The 19,687-nt window shown below is 56.8% G+C and overlaps 2 protein-coding genes across 7 annotated transcripts; both read left to right on the top strand.

Annotated features, from left to right (window-relative positions):
- The first annotated feature begins 783 nt into the window (after nucleotides 1-783).
- Nucleotides 784-17,643, top strand: AARS1 (alanyl-tRNA synthetase 1). 6 transcript variants are annotated; one of them, XM_074583354.1, is made up of 22 exons: nucleotides 808-849; nucleotides 920-941; nucleotides 1,950-2,159; nucleotides 2,805-2,993; nucleotides 3,626-3,771; nucleotides 4,803-4,994; nucleotides 5,534-5,678; nucleotides 6,930-7,075; nucleotides 7,650-7,758; nucleotides 7,851-8,001; nucleotides 8,391-8,515; nucleotides 9,711-9,855; nucleotides 10,506-10,684; nucleotides 11,225-11,338; nucleotides 12,123-12,329; nucleotides 12,976-13,160; nucleotides 13,591-13,699; nucleotides 14,413-14,526; nucleotides 14,801-14,920; nucleotides 15,371-15,457; nucleotides 16,872-16,985; nucleotides 17,357-17,643. In XM_074583354.1, the coding sequence occupies exons 3-22, from the start codon at nucleotides 2,016-2,018 to the stop codon at nucleotides 17,540-17,542; spliced, it is 2,907 nt and encodes a 968-aa protein (XP_074439455.1). In that variant the 5' UTR covers nucleotides 808-849; nucleotides 920-941; nucleotides 1,950-2,015; the 3' UTR covers nucleotides 17,543-17,643. The 6 variants fall into 6 exon arrangements, with proteins under 6 accessions (XP_074439460.1, XP_074439457.1, XP_074439456.1 ...); XM_074583359.1 differs by having other exon boundaries at nucleotides 784-941; XM_074583356.1 differs by lacking the exon at nucleotides 920-941 and having other exon boundaries at nucleotides 789-838.
- Nucleotides 17,644-17,651: 8 nt separating this feature from the next.
- EXOSC6 (exosome component 6) lies at nucleotides 17,652-19,366 on the top strand. The gene has a single exon (XM_074583361.1). The coding sequence runs from the start codon at nucleotides 17,750-17,752 to the stop codon at nucleotides 18,569-18,571; it is 822 nt and encodes a 273-aa protein (XP_074439462.1). The 5' UTR covers nucleotides 17,652-17,749; the 3' UTR covers nucleotides 18,572-19,366.
- The last annotated feature ends 321 nt before the right edge of the window (nucleotides 19,367-19,687 follow it).

The following is a 19,687-nucleotide window of genomic DNA, read 5'->3' as shown; positions in this document are numbered from 1 at the left end:
AACCCCCCTGCAGTGAGCAGGGACATCTTCAACTAGATCAGGTTGCTCGGAGCCTCATCCAGCCTGGCCTTGAATGTCTCCAGGGATGGGGCCTCCACCACCTCTCTGGCCAACCTGGGCCAGTGTCTCCCCAGAATGTCTCATCTAAACCCGCCCTGCTCTAGTTTAAACCATTGCCCCTTGTCCTATGGCTACATGGCCTTGCAAACAGCCCCTCCCCAGCTCTCCTGTAGGCCCCCTTCGGGGACTGGAAGGTCACTCTAAGGTCTCCCCAGAGCCTTCTCTTCTCCGGGCTGAACAACCCTAACTCTCTCAGCCTGTCAACTCTCTCAGCTTGTCCCCTGAGACCCATGCAAGGGCCTTGTAGTTATTATGCCCACCATCAGGGAAGCCCGCAGGGGCTTTGGTCACCACCCCAGCAGCTGCTTCACCCACCATCCCTTGCCATCTCCCTCTTCCCCACATCCCCTTCTCAGCCTTGAGCCTTTTGCAGCCCCCTGCTGTGGCCAAGGCCTCATGGTGCTGCAGCGAGGAGGGGCTGGAGGACCCTGACGGTCCCATCCTCCTCAGTGTCCCTTGCCCCACATCAGACCCCCAACCCCGCCATACTGGTAACTCCTAAAATGGCGGCTCCCTGCCCGGCTTCATCCCGCCCGCGTCACGTGGCCGCCGTGCCCCCTCATTGCATCAGCCGGCAGGCGGCCCGCCCCCAAGGCCGGGCGAGAGGAAGGGGCGGGGCTGACCCAGAGCGACGGCCTCGGCGACCAATCGGAAGCCGGCGTGGGGGGCTGTGGCGGGGAGGGGCGGTGCGGGCGCTGCGGCGGCGCCGGGGCGTGCGGTGCGGTGCGGTGCGGTGCGGTGCGGTGCGGTGCGGTGCGGTGCGGTGCGGTGCGGTGCGGTGCGGTGCGGTGCGGTGCGGGACGAGGGGCGGCAGCCCGGAGGTAGGGCCTGCGGGGCCACGGCGGGGGCCGCGGGGCCGCCGGGTTTCGCGGGGGGGGCCTCAGCGGGCCAGCCGCCTCCTTTGCCCGCGCCGGGCCGCGGGGAGAGGGCCTGGCAGGGCAGGGGGCCGAGGCGGACGGCGGTGAGGGGCGGGAGGGTGGCGGTGACGGGCGGGAGGGTGGCGGTGACCGGGTCTCCTCAGGCGGGGCCGCGGCGGGGTGACCTGCCTCTAGGCCCTACGGTGGCTCTCCGCAGGGCTGCCGGGCACCCGCTGTGCCCTCGCCTCTCCTTGGGCACTTGCGACCGGGTGGCGTTTGGGCAGAGGCCCTGCTCTCCCCGGGAGCGGCTGCTGCGCCGAGTCCTGCCCTCCTGGGCTCCCTCCTGCCCTCGGCTCCTTCCTGCGCTCCTAAACCAACCCATTGGCCTTATTCATATGCGTAATTATTGTCGCTCTCAGCCAGGGCAGGCTGCTGGGAGCTCGGCCCTCTGGAGAACCGCATTGCGCTCCACCGGCAGAGGACAGCTATATACCCGTTAGGATATAGCGGAGGTGCTCACCTCCAAACCATCACCCGTGTCACAGGGCAGGTTTCCAGGCACCCCTGGAGTTTACCCTGCTTTGAGCAGGGAGGGTGGCTGAAGTGATATTCAGAGGTCATTTCCAAACACAGCCATCCTGTGGTTTAATCACCCTGAATGATTTTAGGCGTTAGCAATCCTGCCCCTTCCCTGTGTCCCTGGCAAGGTAGATGCAACCTCTTACAAAGTTCAGGATCCAGGTGGGCTTGTTTTCAAAGAACAGGAAACTTGATCTAGAAACTGGGGAGTTTGGGGAGAGGAAGTTTGGGTTTGAGTCAGCACCATTTGGGGCAGACTGATGGTTAAACTGAGGAGTCGGTGAGAGTAGTTATCAGTGTGGCTAGATCCTTTCAGGAGATGGAGGCAATGATCCTGGTGTTATTGCTTCAGCTGACACCGTGTCAGAGCCTTGTTTCTGGTTGTCTCTTCAGACTGCACCAAGGCCTTGCCGCTTTCCCTTTCGCTTGCTTTGGACAGCTGTGACTTGCAGCTTCAAGATGGAAGATACACTAACAGCTAGCCAGATCCGACAACGGTTTATTGACTTCTTCAAGAAAAACAAGCATACCTATGTGCACTCGTCTTCTACAATCCCCCTGGATGACCCCACGCTGCTCTTTGCCAATGCTGGTATGAACCAGGTAGGATTCCCATTGTGGTCCTTATCGGCATATCCTGTAGCAGTTGAAACCCGTGAAGCTATTTGCAGAGCTGTTGGTGCGGAAAATTATTGTTGTTTTCTCCTACCTTCCTTCTGGTCACAAAGAGGTGGTTGGTGTGTCTGCTGGACATGGTCCTCTGTGCTCTCACAAAATTGGCAGGAGCACTGGGAGAGGTTCCTGTGTCTGTTGGGCTGGCAGTGCAGCGATGGGAGCACTGCCAGTCTCCCTTCCTTGACCCTTTGGACCACAGCTAGTCCTGGCACAAGTGACCAGCGGCATCTTTAAAGACTGGTTGGGGCTGCTGAAGAGGCTCTGCTGGAGATCAGCACGCAGTTTTCACTGCCTTTTTTTTTCTGGTCAGCTGGGAATCTGGCTACTTTCGGTCCCTTTGGAAGTCCTGGGGCTTGGTGGGCTCCAGGAACACGTGTGTGAGCTAAGTTATAGGCAGTGCTGCAGCCTCCTCGCATGCAGGAGAGGGCAGGCTTGTTTCGGAGAGGTGCCTCAGGTATGTCCAGGCTAGTGGTATCATGACAGGGATGATGCTTACTGCCTTGGTGTTGCTTGCAACATTTGAAAACAGACTCTTAGTGCTTTTCTTGATTGCCCTGTTTTCTTTCCTCTCAGTTCAAACCCATCTTCCTCAATACTATTGACCCGTCGCACCCGCTCGCTAAACTGAACAGAGCCACCAACACTCAGAAGTGCATCCGAGCAGGGGGCAAGCACAACGACCTGGATGATGTTGGGAAAGATGTCTACCACCACACTTTCTTTGAGATGTTGGGGTCCTGGTCCTTTGGGGATTATTTCAAGGTAAAATAGGCTAGGTGCAGCTCTGAATCTCTTGCACAAAGTTACCCGTCTCTATGAACTCAGCAGAGCATTTGCTAAGAGGAAGTGGTACAGAGTGGTTCCTAAGGTGCGTGTGGCTTGGAAGGGCTTGGAAGCTGCCCTGACCCTGTGGTATGTTTTGAGATTAATTACTTAAGGTTTACAAAGCTGATTATATGAACTCTGCCAGTTTGGAGTCTTCAGGCAGAGGTTTTAGTGGCTGTCCTCAAGCTGTGAGAAGTTGCATGTGCTGTGCAGCTACGATGTACCTCCAACAGGAGTGATTATAAAATAATGATCTCCTTTCCCAAGCTTGTTGATAGTGTAGTGTTCAAACTCAGAAAGAGAATGTTAAGAATACAGAATAACAGCAGAATTAAAAAGTTTTTTGGGGGCAGTGAACATGCTAGGAGTTAACTTGGCTGCATCTAGAAAGCCATATGAGATATTCCTTTTGCCCTGTTCACTGCATATATTAATTTGCCTCTTTCTACTGTCAAAAGTCTGAAAGTTTTTGGCTCTTTAGCTGCTGATGCCTACAGTAGCCAGTACTCTGCATGGTGAAGAGAAACTCTCTTTGCATTGACTTGCTGACCTCATCTTTCCTTCTGCAGGAACTTGCTTGTAAGCTGGCACTGGAACTTCTCACCCAGGAGTTCGGCATCCCTGCTGAAAGACTCTACGTCACTTACTTTGGTGGAAACGAAGCTGCAGGACTGCAGCCAGACATGGAGTGCAAGCAGATATGGTTGAATTTGGGGTAAGGCCTTTAACCGAAGAAGGTGCATGTTTTGATGAGCAATGGTCATTTAGAGAAAGATGGCATGTGTTACGTGGCAGAGCACATGTAGCAAGAGGCTTTAACAGAATTGAAGTGTCACAAATAATGTTTGCAGGGTGGCGGAGCTGCAAAGCCAAAGGGGAGCACTGGTATTAGAGAGCTTTCACTTTAAAATCTCTGATGTAAGCTTAAGAACATAAGGGCCCCGCTGGGTCAGATCAATGGTCTGACAGCAGTTGAGAAGATGCTGTTCAGGGAAAGCAGGCACGCCGGACTGTGGCCTGCACTGTGTTTTCCTCCTCCCCTCCGAACACCCACAGTCACTGGATTAGTTTGTTAGAGGGTGATCCATCTATTCCCCTTTGCCTCTGCTTGGGGCCCTGCTCCTTCAGAGTATGTCTGATTCTGGTTTGAACCTGTTGGACTTTTCTAAGTCTCCATTGTAGTCTCCCACCCTGCGTCGTCCTCTCGAAACTGAGGAGTCCTACTCTCTTCCTAAGGCAGCTATTCCACCCCTAGGTATTTTAGTTGCCCTCCTCTATACATTTGCTACTTTTGCCTCACCCCTCTTGAGATGAGGAAGTAAGTCAGAACGGCACTCAGCGCTCAAGCTGTGGGACAAAGCTTGATGTAGCAGTGAAATGATGTCTTTGGTCTTGTGGCTGTAGTCTCCTCTGAAACCTGCCACTGACCCCATGGCACACCTCTACACTGTGAGGCCGATCTCGCATGTTGGAGATCCACCTGTCTTCTCGCTGGTGGCTTTGCTGAGGTGTTGTATAGACCTCTGCGTCCACCTGGGTCAAGTGCCAGGCGCCAGTGTTCACTTGATCCTCCTCAGCAAGTATCCTGAGAGCTAGGCTCTTAGATTGGTCTGTCTCAAGAGTCCGACAATTCGTCTGCTCATCCAGGGAATCAGTCTGCTGAGGTGTCTCTAGCGTAGCCCTTGGTTTAGGGAATTCTTGCCTTGCTGTTAGTCTGTGTTGTTCAATAAGAGTTTCTGGTTACAGGCTGGCTGAGGGCAGGATTCTGCCTGGCAATATGAAGGATAACTTCTGGGAAATGGGAGACACAGGCCCCTGTGGCCCTTGCAGCGAGATCCACTATGACCGTATTGGGGACAGAGATGCTTCCCACCTGGTCAATCAGGATGACCCCAATGTCCTGGAGATCTGGAACCTGGTGTTCATACAGTTCAACAGGTAAGTGAGACCTGCTTCCCTCCCCAGGCTGCTCCAGCTCGGTGTGAGGCCTTGCTTGGACTATGCACTATTTTAACTGCCCCTGGCTTGCTCATTGTTCCCTTTTGTCCAGGAGCTGTGCACTTTGTGATGCTCTGTCCCCAGACCCACCTCTACGGAAGAGGCTGGTCACACTGGCTTCAGGGACAGATCGGGAGTGTTTCCTCAGCTCATCTGAGGAAACATCCTCAGATGTATCCTCAGTTCAATAGGGAATAAGTACTATCCTGCTTGGGGTCGAAGTTGTCGTTGAGGGTCTTGTCATTTACCGCAGTTGCCTTGTATATGGCTTGTGTATGGGCCGCTGTTATAAATCTGATGGAACAAAACTCATGGAGATGAGGGGAAAGATGAGGTTGCCCCTGCAGAACCTCCATCCGAAATAGAATCATAGAATTGCCTAGGTTGGAAGGGACCTTTCAGATCATCTAGTCCAACCTAACTCTGACAAAAACCATCACTAAACCATATAGCTCATCTCTCTTTTTGTGGCTGAACAGGGAAGCTGATGGGACACTGAAACCTCTTCCTAAGAAAAGTATTGATACTGGAATGGGCCTGGAGAGGCTGGTCTCTGTGCTGCAGAATAAGATGTCCAACTATGACACTGACCTTTTCGTTCCTTACTTTGAAGCCATCCAAAAGGTAGGAACTGAGGAGTCTGGGTCTGCGCCTGACCCAGCTGCATCCATTCCCTGAATCCCTGGGGAGATGCATGGGGCTGGTTGGATGGGGTGGTTATGTCTGCAGGTCTCTGCTTTCCCAGCTGCTGCGAGCCCCCCGTGGGTTTGTACTTTGCTGAGTGTGTAGGAACGCAGACTGGCACAGTAATTGCTGCCTTGGGGCACGTTTCCAGGGGAGAACACGGGACAATGAGCAGTGCAGCTTTCCCAGATGTTTCCTGTGGACTCTCCTGCTTGCGCAATCCTTGGTCTTCTCCGAGTGGGAGATGCTCTGCAGTCCCGTATGGCCAAGGGCCATCTTTTGCCATGTGGTAGAGAGCACATTGTCCTTCAGGCTCCCACCTGGAGGAACATGCTGATGTGTAGAAAATCCCCTGAGAGAAGGTCTGTTCCATAAACCGTGACGGTTGCTTGCAGAACCAGTGTGCTGTTGCCGCATCTTCCTGGGTAGGCCCATTTTACCAGTGCTGGGAACTCCTGCATGCAAGTCCACCAAGCCTTTTTTTGGCTCTGTGGAAGCAGCAGAGCTTCCTGGCTGCAGATCATGCTGGAAGAAACACAGGGAGAAGAGCCCAGGCTGAAGCCTTTCGTGGGGATGAGGTGTGGAGCTTCAGAGCTGGAATTAGAGGACTGCTTTTCTTGGATGTTAAAGCCACTGGCTAGACACAGCCCGTGTGTCTTGTCTGCCTTCCTGCAGTGTGCTGGGAGCCCGGGTGTAGGGACTGTGCCATGCTGTGAGCACTAACTTGTTACAGGAGTATCTTTCCCTTGGGTATGGCTAAAAACACCCTAAAAGAGGGAAGCTGGGACCTTTCCCCGCGTTGACAGAATTTGAGAAGTTCCTTGGCTGGGCAGCTTGTGCCAGGCAGGAGTCCTTGCCTGTAAAACAGATGATTTCCCTGCTCTCTGCCCCTGTCCCTCTCTCTTCTGTCCTGGGCTCTTAGTGTTGGGATAAATCGGCTTTTCTTCCCTCTGGTTTTGGAGATCCTTTGGCCCTGGAAATGCGGGCTGTGGCATCATGCAGAGGCTCACAGCATTTCCTCTTTCCTGGCTTCTCCGAGTCATCTCTTTCCAAGAGGAGTGTGCCACCTCTGTGGCTGCGGGCAGTGGGATGGGGCTGACTTCTGAGGCGCTTCCCTGTTGTTCTGCTGCGGTGCTGGTCCCCCCATCCCTAATTGTCCCCTATGCCTACCACCTTCTCCTCTCTGCACAGGGCACGGGTGCCAGGCCCTACATGGGGCAGGTTGGTGCTGAGGATGCCGACGGTATAGATATGGCCTACCGTGTGCTGGCTGACCACGCACGGACCATCACGCTGGCCCTTTCTGATGGGGGCAGACCTGACAACACTGGCAGAGGGTAAGAAGGGAGCTGCCGCAATGCCGCGGCTCCCATTCTTGTTCAGCACCTCTTCCCTGAGGGATCTGGGATCTCGTGTGTCTCTGGGATGTCGCCGAATTCATCGTTAAAGCAGTGGATAGCAGAGTGTTTGCTCCGTACATTTGACACTTGAATTCCTGTAGCAAGGCCTGCCCAAAAGACCAAGACACACAGGTCTGAGGGTTCTTGTGGGTACCAGTCCTGCTGTGTCAGCCCCCAGAAAGCATCACTGCGGGCAGACAGACGCAAAACCCTGCTTGGTGCAGTGGTGCTGTCAAAAACAGCAATGAAGTTTGGGCTGCGGGGCTGTGCTGTGGGTGTTGCTGGACTTACGGGACTGACCTAAGCTCACAGTGAGTCCAGGTCACAGAGCTGGGCCCTGGCGCCTCACCTCTGGCTCGCTGCTGGTGCAAGCAGCTACTTGAGAGAAAATGTGGGGAGAGAACCCTGTGCTCTTGCTCCTGGGAGGGGGTGCTGGTTGGTGGGTGCTGGTGGATCCCCTGAGCACAGCTCAGAGGTCTACGTTTGTATGAGGGGTTCTGCTGTTCCCTAGGTACGTGCTGAGGCGGATTCTCCGACGGGCTGTGCGCTACTCCCATGAGAAGCTCAATGCCCCCAAGGGCTTCTTTGCTACTCTGGTTGATGTGGTGGTGCAGTCGCTGGTAAGTTCTTCCCCTCCACTGTATCTGCTGAAGGCTTCTCTGCTGAGGTGTGCGGATCCATGCTGAAGGACTAATCCTCTTGGGTCTGCCAGGGAGATGCCTTTCCTGAGCTGAAGAAGGACCCAGACATGGTGAAGGACATTATCAACGAAGAAGAGGATCAGTTCCTGAAAACGCTCAGCAGAGGACGTCGCATCCTGGACAGGAAGATCCAGAGCTTGGGGGACAGTAAAACCATCCCTGGTAAGGCTGTGACTTCAGGCTGGATGCACCAAAAGACACTTATTATCTGGGACCGGGTTAGAGGTCAACTGGGCTGGGAGCTGAGAGTTGGGGGAAGGTCGGGGGGGGACAGAGTTGGAGTCAAAAAACCATCGCTCAGAGCTGGGCCACCGGTATCGCCTCTGGCCTGTGTTCAGTTGTTCAGGTTTCTAAGCTGCCCAGGCACAACATGATAGCGTGATCTCTGTGCTGTCAGAGGGGGGCGTTTTAGATATTCGCATTCACCAGACCTGTTCCCTCTCCTACCATAGCGCAGAGCCAGTTGGGTGGGACAGACCCAGTCGGAGAGGTGGGAAGGGAGCAGTGTCTCACGGAACAGGAGTGCTGACTGCTCTGCATTTTCTCTGAAGGTGATACTGCCTGGCTGCTGTATGACACCTACGGTTTTCCTGCTGATCTCACTGGGCTGATTGCAGAGGAGAAGGGCCTTGTTGTGGACATGGAGGGCTTTGAAGAAGAGCGGAAAAATGCACAGGTAGATAACAGCTCCTGGGGAGCCAGTCTGTGAGTGGGCAGGGAGGATTCCCTTCCTTTTAGTTTGCTGTCATGAGTCTCTGCTCCTTTCTTACCAGGGCTGCTCGCACCCTGAGTGCCCCAGTGCATGCAGTTGCTGTAGGACATGTCTTTTCTGTGCAGCCAGGGCTGGGTTTGCTCACTAACACTGTGAGGAGGTGGAGGGAGGTCATCCCCCCCCTCTACTCTGCCCTGGGGAGGCCGAATCTGGAGTGCTGTGTCCGGTTCTGGGCTCCCTGGTTCAAGAAGGAGAGGGAACAGCAAAGGGCTACCAAGATGCTGAGGGTACTCGAACACCTCTCTGATGAAGAAAGGCTGAGGGACTTGGGGCTGTTCAGTCTGTAAAAAAGATGACTGAGGTGGGATCTTATCAACGCTTATAAACACTTAAAAGGTGGGTGTCAGGAGGATGGGGCCAGGCTCTTCTCAGTGGTGCCCAGCGACAGGACAAGGGGTAACGGGCACCAACTTGACCATAGGAAGTTCCATCTCAACATGAGGAGGAACTTCTTCCCTTTGAGGGTGGCAGAGCCCTGGCACAGGCTGCCCAGAGAGGTGGTGGAGTCTCCGTCTCTGGAGACATTCCAAACCTGCCTGGACGCGTTCCTGTGCCACCTGCTGTGGGTGACCCTGCTCTGGCAGGGGGTTGGACTGGATGATCACCAGAGGTCCCTTCCGACCCCTTCCGTTCTGTGATTCTGTGATTGTGAGGCCTGGGGCCTCGAGCACAGCCTTCATACAGAGCTGGTGGAGTGCTGGGAGCATCTCCCCACTCTCCTGTTCTGGACAGGGAAGTTCTGGACAGGGAAGTTCTGGATTTCCCTGTCCCAGGAGCAGTCTTGCAGCAGGTCTGCAGCTTGGGTGCCTCTCCCAGCAGTTTGCTGCAGCAGCAGAAAGTGGCATTGACCAGCCGGCTGGGTGCTTGCCTTGCCCTGTCTGGGCTCAGGCCTACGTTGGCTGCATGCTGGTCACGCTGGAACAGCCTGCTCTGAAGTCAGAAAAGATGGGAGCATTCCAGCAGCTGGCACACGGCTTCCCAGAGCAAAGCTCTGAACCCAGGAGCTCTCAGGGACGCAAGTGAGGTGTGCAATTAGGCTGGTGTGCATGGACCAGCGCTGAGGTGGGTTTTCTCAAACTTTGGTGCTTGTCGTTGGCAGCTCAAATCCCAAGGGAAAGGTGCCGGAGGGGAGGACCTCATCATGCTGGACATCTATGCCATCGAAGAGCTAAGGGCCCGAGGGCTGGAGGTGACTGACGACTCGCCAAAATACAGCTATGCTTCAGATCAGAACGGTGCCTATGGTATGAAAAAAAACCTTCTCTGAATCATCCTCTGCTGCCAAACCTTTCCTGGCACGTACCTCAACCAGATCCCCTCTGGGCTCGCCTTTCCTGGGACATGGAGGTGGGAGTGGAAATGTTTGCAGGTGAATAGCCTGCTTGTAACAAAGGGAGCAGGGAAAGAGGAGGGGAGACTGTTTTGAGGGCTGCCCTTCTGGTCAGGTCCATTGTTGCCAACCTGGTCAAGAGAGTCTTAAGGGCATTCGTGTTCCCTGCAGTTTTGTGTTTGTGTTTCCCAGCTGCCCTTTTGCCAGTGTCATGGGAGACTGCAGTTTCTTCTTGGTCTGTCCTCAGCCCACTTGCTCTGTCTCTTGCTCCTAATTCTTTGATTTGGTGGAGATTCCGGAGGCCCCAGGCTTGTAGCAGCATACGTGGCTGACTTTTACTGCATAGGTGTGGAGGGAACTGACAGCCCCTGCCTTGGAGAGCATGGAATGAAATTTCCTCTTATCCACCTAACTGTTGCCCTGGTTCTTTCTCCTTACCCCCTGCAAATGTAGCTGCCGTGAACTCCTGCAATAGGTGGGAGTTGTTGCTATGAAGTTCTGCTCCCATGTGGTGTCTACAAGGTTTTCCTATTTTACTGACATTGCCTGTTGTCCCGGTGACAGATTTTGGGAGCCTCGTGGCCACGGTGAAAGCCATCCGCAGGGAGAAGAAGTTTGTGGAGGAGGTATCCACTGGCCAGGAATGTGGGATAGTGCTGGACCGGACCTGCTTCTACGCCGAGCAGGGTGGGCAGATCTACGACGAGGGCTACATGGTCAAGGATGACAACGGCAGGGAGGATGTGAGTGGGCCTGAGAGCCTTCGGCTAGACTGAGCTGGGGCTTGGGCAGGTGCCTCCAAAGAAGGAGAAGGGGCCAAGCAAGCTCCAGCAATTTCCTGTCCGTGGCAGGTGTCAGGCGTTGCACAGGTTTCGTTTTCGGGGGTGCAGCACGGCACAGACATGCTGGAGTTTGTTCCCCTTGCTTCTTGTGGAGCTGAACTCGGTGCGGCAGTGTCAGGCTGTTGCCAGAACGTGGGTGCCTGCTGTGGTGGTGCTGGGATCGCTGTGCAGAAGGACAGCGCTTTTGAGCTGTGACGGGGACCTGGGGTGGGGAGCTCTTTCAGCTCTGCTGTGCCCCATAACCGTGCTCCACCTTCATTCTCTTCTCTGCTTTGTGGCCCTGTGTGCTGTGCCTGGGGACATTGAGCTTTCTCCTGTCGCACACACCAGTCTGGCTCTCAGCTGAGACATTTCCAGTTGCAGCTCAGACCTCTGGCTGGACTGTCTGTCTCCCCGTGGCCTCCCACCCTGCTCACTGGGTGCATTTCCCTCTTTGTACAGAAAACAGAATTCACGGTGAAGAACGTGCAGGTCCGAGGAGGCTACGTGCTTCACATAGGAACTCTATATGGAAGCTTGAAAGTAGGAGATCAGGTCCACCTGTCTATTGATGAGGTAAGTTAAGGCATGGTATAATAACACAGGGCCTCATCTCTTTTTCCCTGGATTTTGTCTCCTTTGTTTCCATTGGTGCCACTTAAGTGGCCTGGAGTTTGGGGCCTGCTCTCCCCGTGGCACACGATGCAGGCAAGCAACTTGGCCCTTCCAGTCTGGCTGACACGAGGCCTCTCCTGCCTGGCACATGCCTTTCTCCTACCATGAGGCAGATAACGCCCCGCTGGTTCAGAGCCACACTCCCTGGGTTTTGCCGACCAGCAGCAGGACCACGTTTTGTGTCCTGGCTGGGAGGTAGAGCAGGTATGGCGCTCCACTGCGTTGTGGATGACAGCGGAGAGCCTGGGCTGTCTGCCCCACTCCAGACATGGCTCCTGTGGGCTCAGCCTGCTCAGTGAGCGCTCGGTTGAACCTAGTCTGCAAAACGCATTTGCCCTCCCTATAGAGGCGGCACCTTTGGAGCAAGAGGGAAGGCTTCCATCTTGTGCTTTTTCCTTCTGAGGAGCAGAGATCAGTGTCTGTAACCTGGCCTGTCATTGGCCTCTCTCCAGACAGGCCCAACAAGGGGACTGCCAGGGAAAAGCCATGCACGAATTTGGTGGGGAATGTCCTGCCTGCTCCCTTAGCAGAGGCTCCAAGGCAGCAAAGCATGAGAAGTTGTTTCTGGTCTCCTGAGCCAGTTTGGTTTCTGTTGGAGCAGCGGGTTAAACTTTCACTTCTGCTGCTAGAGGTGATCTTGGCTCTGCAGTGTGGGACCCCGTCTAACGGTGGTTTCCTCCATCAGACAAGGCGGAGGCCAGTCATGAGCAACCACACGGCAACCCACATCCTCAACTTCGCCCTGCGCTCAGTCTTGGGGGAAGCTGACCAGAGAGGGTCGCTGGTCGCACCGGACAGGCTGCGGTTCGACTTCACAGCCAAGGGAGCCTTGTCTACCCAGGAAATCAAGAAGGTTGAAGGGATTGCCAACCAGATGATTGAGGAGGCAAAGGTGGGTATGGCTGCCGGGTTGGATATACTCAAGATAAAAAATACCTTGAGTCAAGCTTTTGGGTGATGGGGATTAGGCGCAGCAGGAATCTTATGAGCTGCTGACGCAGTCCTGTGCACAGATTGGCATCACCTCGGAGCATTTTGTGTGGGAAAACTCCAGGTAGATTGCTCTGTTCATTGGTACCGAGCCCTGTCTGGGGAGTGTTTCTATGCTAGTGTCACATTAGCTACAAGAGCCAGGAAGTTTGGCAGAGTAGTTTTGCAGGCCTGGCTGGATTTACAGCGTACACCCAGACTCCTCAGTGATGAATCCTCAACACGAGAGAATTCCGCTGGCTGGTGCCAGCTGTGAGTCAGGACAGCCCCTGGAGGACCCTGTGCTCTGCTCAGGAGTCTGTGGTGATAAATGAAGGTACAGCAGCACGGGGGCTCTGAGCGGGCAGTGGTGTCGGGAATAGTTTGAAGTTGAGGTGCCTGTCAATGACTTCAAGATCCCTGCAGCCCAACGAACCCCAGCTCAGGTGAGGCATGTAACTTCCCTTTTAGGATCTTTTGGAGGAAGTCAGGATTCCCTGGGAATGCGGGCCCTCAGTCACAGCTGACAGGACCGGCTCTTACCTGCGTCCCTTTCCTGTCCTCTGCAGCCCGTGTACGCCAAGGACTGCCCTCTCGCAGCAGCAAAAGCCATCCAAGGACTGCGGGCAGTTTTTGACGAGACCTACCCCGATCCTGTCCGCGTGGTCTCGATTGGCATCCCTGTGGAGGAGCTGCTGGCTGACCCCTCTGGCCCCGCAGGCTCCGTCACTTCTATTGAGTTCTGCGGAGGCACGTGAGTATCCGGAGAGGCCGGGGAAGGCAGGGGGGGGGCCGAAAAGGAGTCCCTGGGGAGCCCGAGCTCTTTTGTGAGTCCTGTGGGCGTGTGCTGGGCACAGCCAGGGCAGAGCTGGAGGTGGTGGCGATGATGTGCCTTTGCGTTCCCAGTCCTGAGTCAAGCCGTGTTTCAAATCAGCCTTTTCAGGCAGGGAAATTGCCTGTATCCTATCCCTGCCCACACACATAGTCTCTGACAGCGCTGGGAACATATCCCTTGCCACCCTTTCCTCGCTCGTTTGCTTTTAGCAGCTGGGTCGGGTTTTCTGCCTGTCCCCACGCTTGCTGCATCTCCCTGGCAGGGTGGTTTTCTTGTTCCCATGCTGATTCCTGCTGAGATGAGAGGTGAACTTCTGACTCTTGTGGGTCTTTCTCGGTTCTTTCCAAAGGCACTTGCAGAACTCCAGCCACGCTGGCCCCTTTGTGATTGTTTCAGAAGAAGCAATTGCTAAAGGCATCCGGAGGATAGTTGCAGTCACCGGGGCTGAAGCTCGGAAGGTAAGGAGAGGCAGGAGAAATCCCTGTCCTGTGGGAAATCGTTGGCACAAGCGTGCATGGATATTAACCCTGTGCCAAGGTCCTCTTCATTTATGTTTGCCCAGTATCCCTCAGCACCAGGGGGAACTGGTGTGTGTGTCTGAGGGATTTGTGGCTTGGACTCCACCAACGCAGTGCAGAGAAGGATGCTGCTGTTAGCAAAGGCTGTGCTGGAGGCCCCTGGCTGTGCTACAGCCAGAAGAGAGAGCTGGGAGGGAAGGGGGTGGAAAGTCTTGGCTGTAGCTGTTGCGTTAGAAGGGCCTAGGGTGGGTCCTGGGGGCCAGCCTGACACCCCGGTTCTGGTCAAGTGCTGCCTGCTTTGGCTCTGCTGCTTCCCAAGGAGTTACTGAACCCCACCCTGGGGCTGCAGTGTTCTTCACTCCTAAGAATCATAGAATCGCCTAGGTTGGAAGGGACCTTTCAGATCATCAAGTCCAACCAGCAACTTAACACTTAACGCTTAAACAAAACCACCGCTAACTCATGTCCCTCAGCACCACGTCTACCTTCTTTTAAATCCCTCCAGGGATGGCTACTCCACCACTTCCCTGGGCAGCCTGTTCCAATGTTTGATAACCCTTTCCGTGAAGAAATTTTCCCTTCTCATGGTGGTGGCCAAGAGCCCATCCGGCTAAATCTCCCTCCCTGACTTAACTCAGATTGTGTTCTCCTAGGCCCTCAGGAAAGTCGACAGCCTCAGGAAACTGTTGTCAGCCCTGGAGGCCAAGGTGAAGGTCCAGACAGCTCCCAACAAGGATGTGCAGAAGGAGATCACGGATCTCAGTGAGGTGAGGATGGTAGCAGTGCTTTGCCTTCTCAAAGTGAGTTAGGACCTTGATTGCCAGCACTGGGTGGTTTTAATGAGGCCCACATTCAGCTTCCTGCTCCTGCCTGAGCAGAGGTCCCCGCCCTGCGTCCTCTGGGTGCTGCAGCCAGCACCTCCTGCCTGATTTGTGGGGCGCTGGGAGAGGAGGGGAAGTTCATGGGTGTGGTGCAGCATCCCCTGCCTCCAGCCGTGGCCACCGGTACCTCTAACCCTCTCTGCCCACTCCTGTTTTGCAGACACTGGCCACTGCTGTTATCCCACAGTGGCAGAAAGATGAACTGAGAGAGGCTGTTAAAGCACTGAAGAAAGTTATGGATGACCTGGACCGAGCAAGCAAAGCCGACATCCAGAAACGAGTGAGCCCTGGGTGGGAATAAAGAACACTGCAGGGGGAGCTGTGGGGGGCTCCCTTGCGAGCTCCACTTGTGCCCGGTGTGGAAGGGAGCTGAGCTGTGGGGATGCCCCTGGTGCTGTTCGGCCTCTCCTGCTCCTTCCCAGGGCATGGCCACCGCCACGCTTGTTCCCTGGGCGCGTGGTATGGGTGGTGCGTGGTTCTTCCTCCTGGATCCCATTGGATTTTCCTGGAGGAGGAATCGTGCACAGCATTGCTGCTGCCTTGTAGGCCACACACCTGCCTGCCAACACGTTTTGTTCTCGGCTGCGGAGCGTGGGGCTGCTCTGGGCTGGGCCATGGGTATTTTGGGGCACCTTGGGGGCCTCTGTACCTGCAGGGAAGCTCTACCCAAGTGGTTCTTGTGTCCATACGCCATGTGTCTGCTGTAGCATCTGACCACTGCTGTCCTCAGGTGCTGGAGAAGACCAAGCAAGTCATTGAGAGTCACCCTAACCAGCCCCTGGTCATCATGGAAATGGAAAATGGAGCCTCAGCGAAGGTATGGGAAGGCCTGGTCTCCTCAACAACCTTCCTTGTGCTTGAGGAGCAGTTGGGTGGACTCTGGCCACTTGGGGAGGCAGTGCTGTGTTACAGAGCTGTCTCTCTTGCCACCCCTGAGCGGTGGCTAGTGAAGAGGGGGAGGACCACTGCGACACCCTCTGCTTCCCACCTCCCGGACTAACACATGGGTTTGCAGGGGTGGGGTGGGGTCTGGACCATTTGCTGAGCTTCCAGACCTGGTGGTGGATAGGGACCCCAATAGAATGGCATTGTGTCCCGGGTGAGATCCATCCAGGAGCAGTCACGATGCTAAAATGCAGGCTGAAGGAACTCCGAACAGGAGCTCTGCAAAGCCATGGAAGTCGTGATGCTTGTGGCCATTGCAGATCAGCTCTGGGAACAGCGTCCTGGGCTGCGTGTGCGGACAGGGCCGGGCAGAGAGCTGCTCCCCACCTCCTGGGCACTGTCTGCTGCAGCGAGGTTCAAATTCTTCTCCGGCCAGGGCTGAAACCGCTCCTTCCCTCCTCCACGCACAAGTTCAGTTTCTTCCTGAGCGATTTCTGGTGTGGATAAAAGCTCCCTTGTGTGCGCTGTGCCGCAGCGCTGAGCCCAGCGAGTGCCAGGCAGCGGGGGCCGATGGCGCCCTGAGGTTGGACCACTCGGGTTTTAATGCCCTATTTAAATTTTCACTCCGAGAGTCTCAGAGCTGATCCTGCTTACAGACACCCACTCGCTCTCTGTGGCTGTCCCCATCCCCTCGATGCCAGCGCTCCTGCTCCCAGTGGGTACCAAAGCAGCATTCTCCCTGGCAGAAGGGTTCGTCCCAGGGGATGGTGGTTCTGTATCCAGCTAGAGAAGCACCACTTTGCTCACTGGAGGGCCCACTCCCAGAGCTTTTGCTGCATCGAACTGCCTATGCAAGCAAAGGATGATGGTCTCCTTGAGAATAACTGGATGCCTGGCAGTCCCCCCGGTCTCCCCTGGGTGCCCGCTGTGTCTGATAATCCTTGCAGCTTCTTCATGCTGCATTTGGGTCCTCCTGACTCGCTGCAGAGCAGCTGCTCCCTCCCGCTGGGAGCTCACATCGTGGGGCAGAGCATTTTCCCCTCCAGACGGCACGCTCGGGCAAAGGTTCGCTTGCTTTGGGGCCAATTCTTCCCGTTCCCGGATAACTGAGCAAGGGGAAATAAAAGCAGCTCCTCACTCCTGCCTCCATGTAGCCGTGAGGGGACACGGCCAGGGCTGGTGGCCCCTGCAAGGCTTCTGCAGAGCCGAGGAAGTGAAGATTGCTCGTGTTCGGGAGAAGGAGCGCTGCAGGGTGCTGCGGCCTGGTTTAATGCAAGTCCAGACCCCTGAGGGGCTGGTTGTGAGCGCAGGGAAGGTGAGCTTGCAATGATCGTGTTCTTCTACAGGCTCTGAACGAATCCCTGAAGCTCTTCAAGACTCACTCCCCGCAGACCGCCACCATGCTCTTCGCTGTCGATAATGAAGCCGGCAGGATCACCTGCCTCTGTCAAGTTCCCCAGGTAATGCCGAGACTCACTCTGCCTTTCTCTGCGCCTCGGTGGAGGAGCTGCAGCCTCCAGGGAGTAATCATCTAAACGCTACACGGCCAAAACTCACTTGGGCTGGCAAAAGCCGTGACCCTTGTGCTTTGGGTTATCATCATGCTGCGGAGACGGGAGGGGGAAAGGGTGGTGTTCTCCGAAACAGGGAAGAGCCAGGACTTGGTGCAGTTGTAGGCATGGGGGCAGGCACTCTGCCCCTGCTCTGCTGGCCCAGGAGCTGCACCCGGGAGAGCTTTGTCCTGTCGTACCACACTCGCAGACCATCTTCCCTCGCTGCTGGCTGGGCTGAGGTCAAACTCCGGCTTTTTCTTGTTTCTTTTCCTACCCAGGAGACCGCAAATAAGGGGCTGAAGGCCAGCCAGTGGGTGCAGGAGGTGTCTGGCTTGATGGATGGCAAAGGCGGTGGGAAAGACGTCTCGGCACAGGCTACGGGCAAGAACGTGGGTTGTCTGCAGGAGGCCCTTAAACTGGCCACGGACTTTGCCCGGCTCCGGCTGGGGGAGCTGAAGAACTGACCCCCCTTCTTGGAGGGGGGGGTGACCAACGTCCCCCCCCGTCCCCTGCCTGCTGCTGAGCCACCACCCGCCTTTCCTTATCAATAAAGCGATTAAACGCCGCCTGTCCTGCGCCGTGCTGACGGGGGCGGGCCCGGCCGGGCTCCTCCTCTTCCTCCTCCTGCTCCTCCTCCTCCATCCCCTCACTGCCCGTTTTCCGGGCCGAACATGCCGCTGGATCACCGCCGGGTGCGGGGTCCGGAGGAATCACAGCCTCCGGAGCTGTGGGGGGGAACGAGGAAAGATGAGGAGGAGGAGGAGGATGAAGACGAAGCCCCCAGGGACCCCTGCGCCTTGCGGCCGCTCTTCGCCCGGGCCGGGCTGCTGAGCCAGGCAGAGGGCTCGGCCTACCTGGAGCTGGGCGGTGGAACCAAGGTCCTCTGTGCCGCATGGGGCCCGCGGGAAGCTGGCGAGCTCGGGGCCACAGGAGGTGGCCAACTCCTCTGCGAGTTCCGCCGGGCCCCCTTCGCCGGCCGCGGGGCTCGCTGGAGGCCAGGCACGGCGACCGAACGGGAAGCGGAGCGGGAAGCGGCGGCGGCTTTGCGGGAAGCCTTGGAGCCGGCAGTGCGGTTGTCCCGTTACCCGCGGGCTCGGCTGGCTGTCAGCGCTCTGCTGCTGCAGGACGGTGGCTCGGCGCTGGCGGCCGCCATCAGCGCCGCCGCCTTGGCCCTGGCCGATGCCGGGGTGGAGATGTACGATCTGGCGGTGGGATGCGCCTTGTGCCGCTCTCCCGGTCCGGCTGCTCCGTGGATGCTGCAACCTGCAGAGCCCGAGGAACGTCGCGCCGTGGCCCGGCTCACCGTGGCTCTGCTGCCCGCTCTCAACCAAGTGTCGGCAGTGCTGGGGGGCGGGCAGGGCAGCCCTCCCGACACCTGGGCGCAGGCCCTTCGACTCGGCATCGACGGCTGCCACCGCCTCTACCCTGTGCTGCGGCAGAGCCTGCTGCGGGCCGCCCGGCGCCGCGATGCTGCTGCTGCCACCACCGCCTGAGCGCTGAGGATGCCCGGGTGGCACTCGTCTGGGGATGGGGTCCTCTCCCCAAGCTGCCCTCGGTGCTGCTGGAGACCCTAGGTCCTGCCTGAGCCACGCCTTGTGATCCTGGAGACACCCAGAGCCTGCCCGATCCACACGTTGTGCTCCTGGAGACTCCCAGAGCCTTGCCTGATCCACATCTCGTGCTCCTGGAGACACCCAGAGCCTGCCTGATCCACACCTTGTGCTCCTGAAGACACCCTAGAGCCTGCCTGATCCACACTTCATGCTCCTAGAGACCCCCCAGAGCCTGCCCAAGCCAGCCCTTGAGCTGCTTGGGACTTCCCGGAGGTGCCCGCACAGCTGGAGACCCAAGAAACCTCCCCAAGAACACCGGACCCTCCTGCCACCGGCGAGCCCCCGCACTGCCCGAGCCCCCCCGGAGCCTGCCTGAGGAGCCCCTGTGTTGCAGGAGACCCCTCCCGCGTGGACCCACGGGATCCAAGCAGCCTGACACGCTGCTGGAACCCCCCAAGAACAGCCTCCATACTGCCTCCGCTACCCAAGACCTCTGTCTGAGGAGCTGCCTGCGCCGCGGGACCCCACAGCCCACCCTGGGCTGGCCCCGGCACCGGGGCTGAGCCCCCCACACCCAGCTGCCCCCCGCGGCCATCCACACAGGCAGGGTGCAGGCAGGAACCACGCCGTGGCGCAGGCTGCCCATCCCTTGGATCTTGGCCCAGGCAGCGCTTCAGGGTGGCAGAGATGTGTTCCGTTAGGGGCTTTTTAATAATAAATGTTTTTTTCTGGTGAGTCTTCTCGCCTGCCTGGCTCCGCTGGGGCCTCTGCCAGCCGTGGGCAGAGGTGGAAGGATGCTCTCGTGGTGCTGCCAGGCACCGGGGTCACCCTCTTCTGCTCCTGTCATACTTCTTTGAGGGTTGCAGAGGGAGCCGGGCGCTGCCTTGGGGTCCGGTTATTCCCGAGGATGGAGGGGAGCTGGTCCCGTCTGCCCAGCTGTAGGGAATATTCTGGATAAAGGTGGTGATTAACGTTTCTGTTGAGAAGCCGGGCAGAGCTGCGCTCCTCCTGCCTCTGGGCTGAGTTGTGGGGAAGGCAGCGTCTGGGAAAGCCCCC

The sequence above is a fragment of the Larus michahellis genome, chromosome 4 (genome assembly GCF_964199755.1).
Source record: "Larus michahellis chromosome 4, bLarMic1.1, whole genome shotgun sequence".
Lineage (NCBI taxonomy): Eukaryota > Metazoa > Chordata > Aves > Charadriiformes > Laridae > Larus > Larus michahellis.
This window is presented reverse-complemented; position numbering and strand designations above follow the sequence as displayed.

Excerpts from the sequence above, each read along its gene's own strand:
- AARS1 (XM_074583359.1), top strand. The coding sequence starts at position 2,016 with ATGGAAGATACACTAACAGCTAGCCAGATCCGACAACGGTTTATTGAC. Across the intron at positions 12,330-12,975 it reads AGATGATTGAGGAGGCAAAG|CCCGTGTACGCCAAGGACTG; the intron begins GTGGGTATGGCT and ends TGTCCTCTGCAG. Across the intron at positions 14,527-14,800 it reads AGATCACGGATCTCAGTGAG|ACACTGGCCACTGCTGTTAT; the intron begins GTGAGGATGGTA and ends CCTGTTTTGCAG.
- EXOSC6 (XM_074583361.1), top strand. The coding sequence starts at position 17,750 with ATGCCGCTGGATCACCGCCGGGTGCGGGGTCCGGAGGAATCACAGCCT.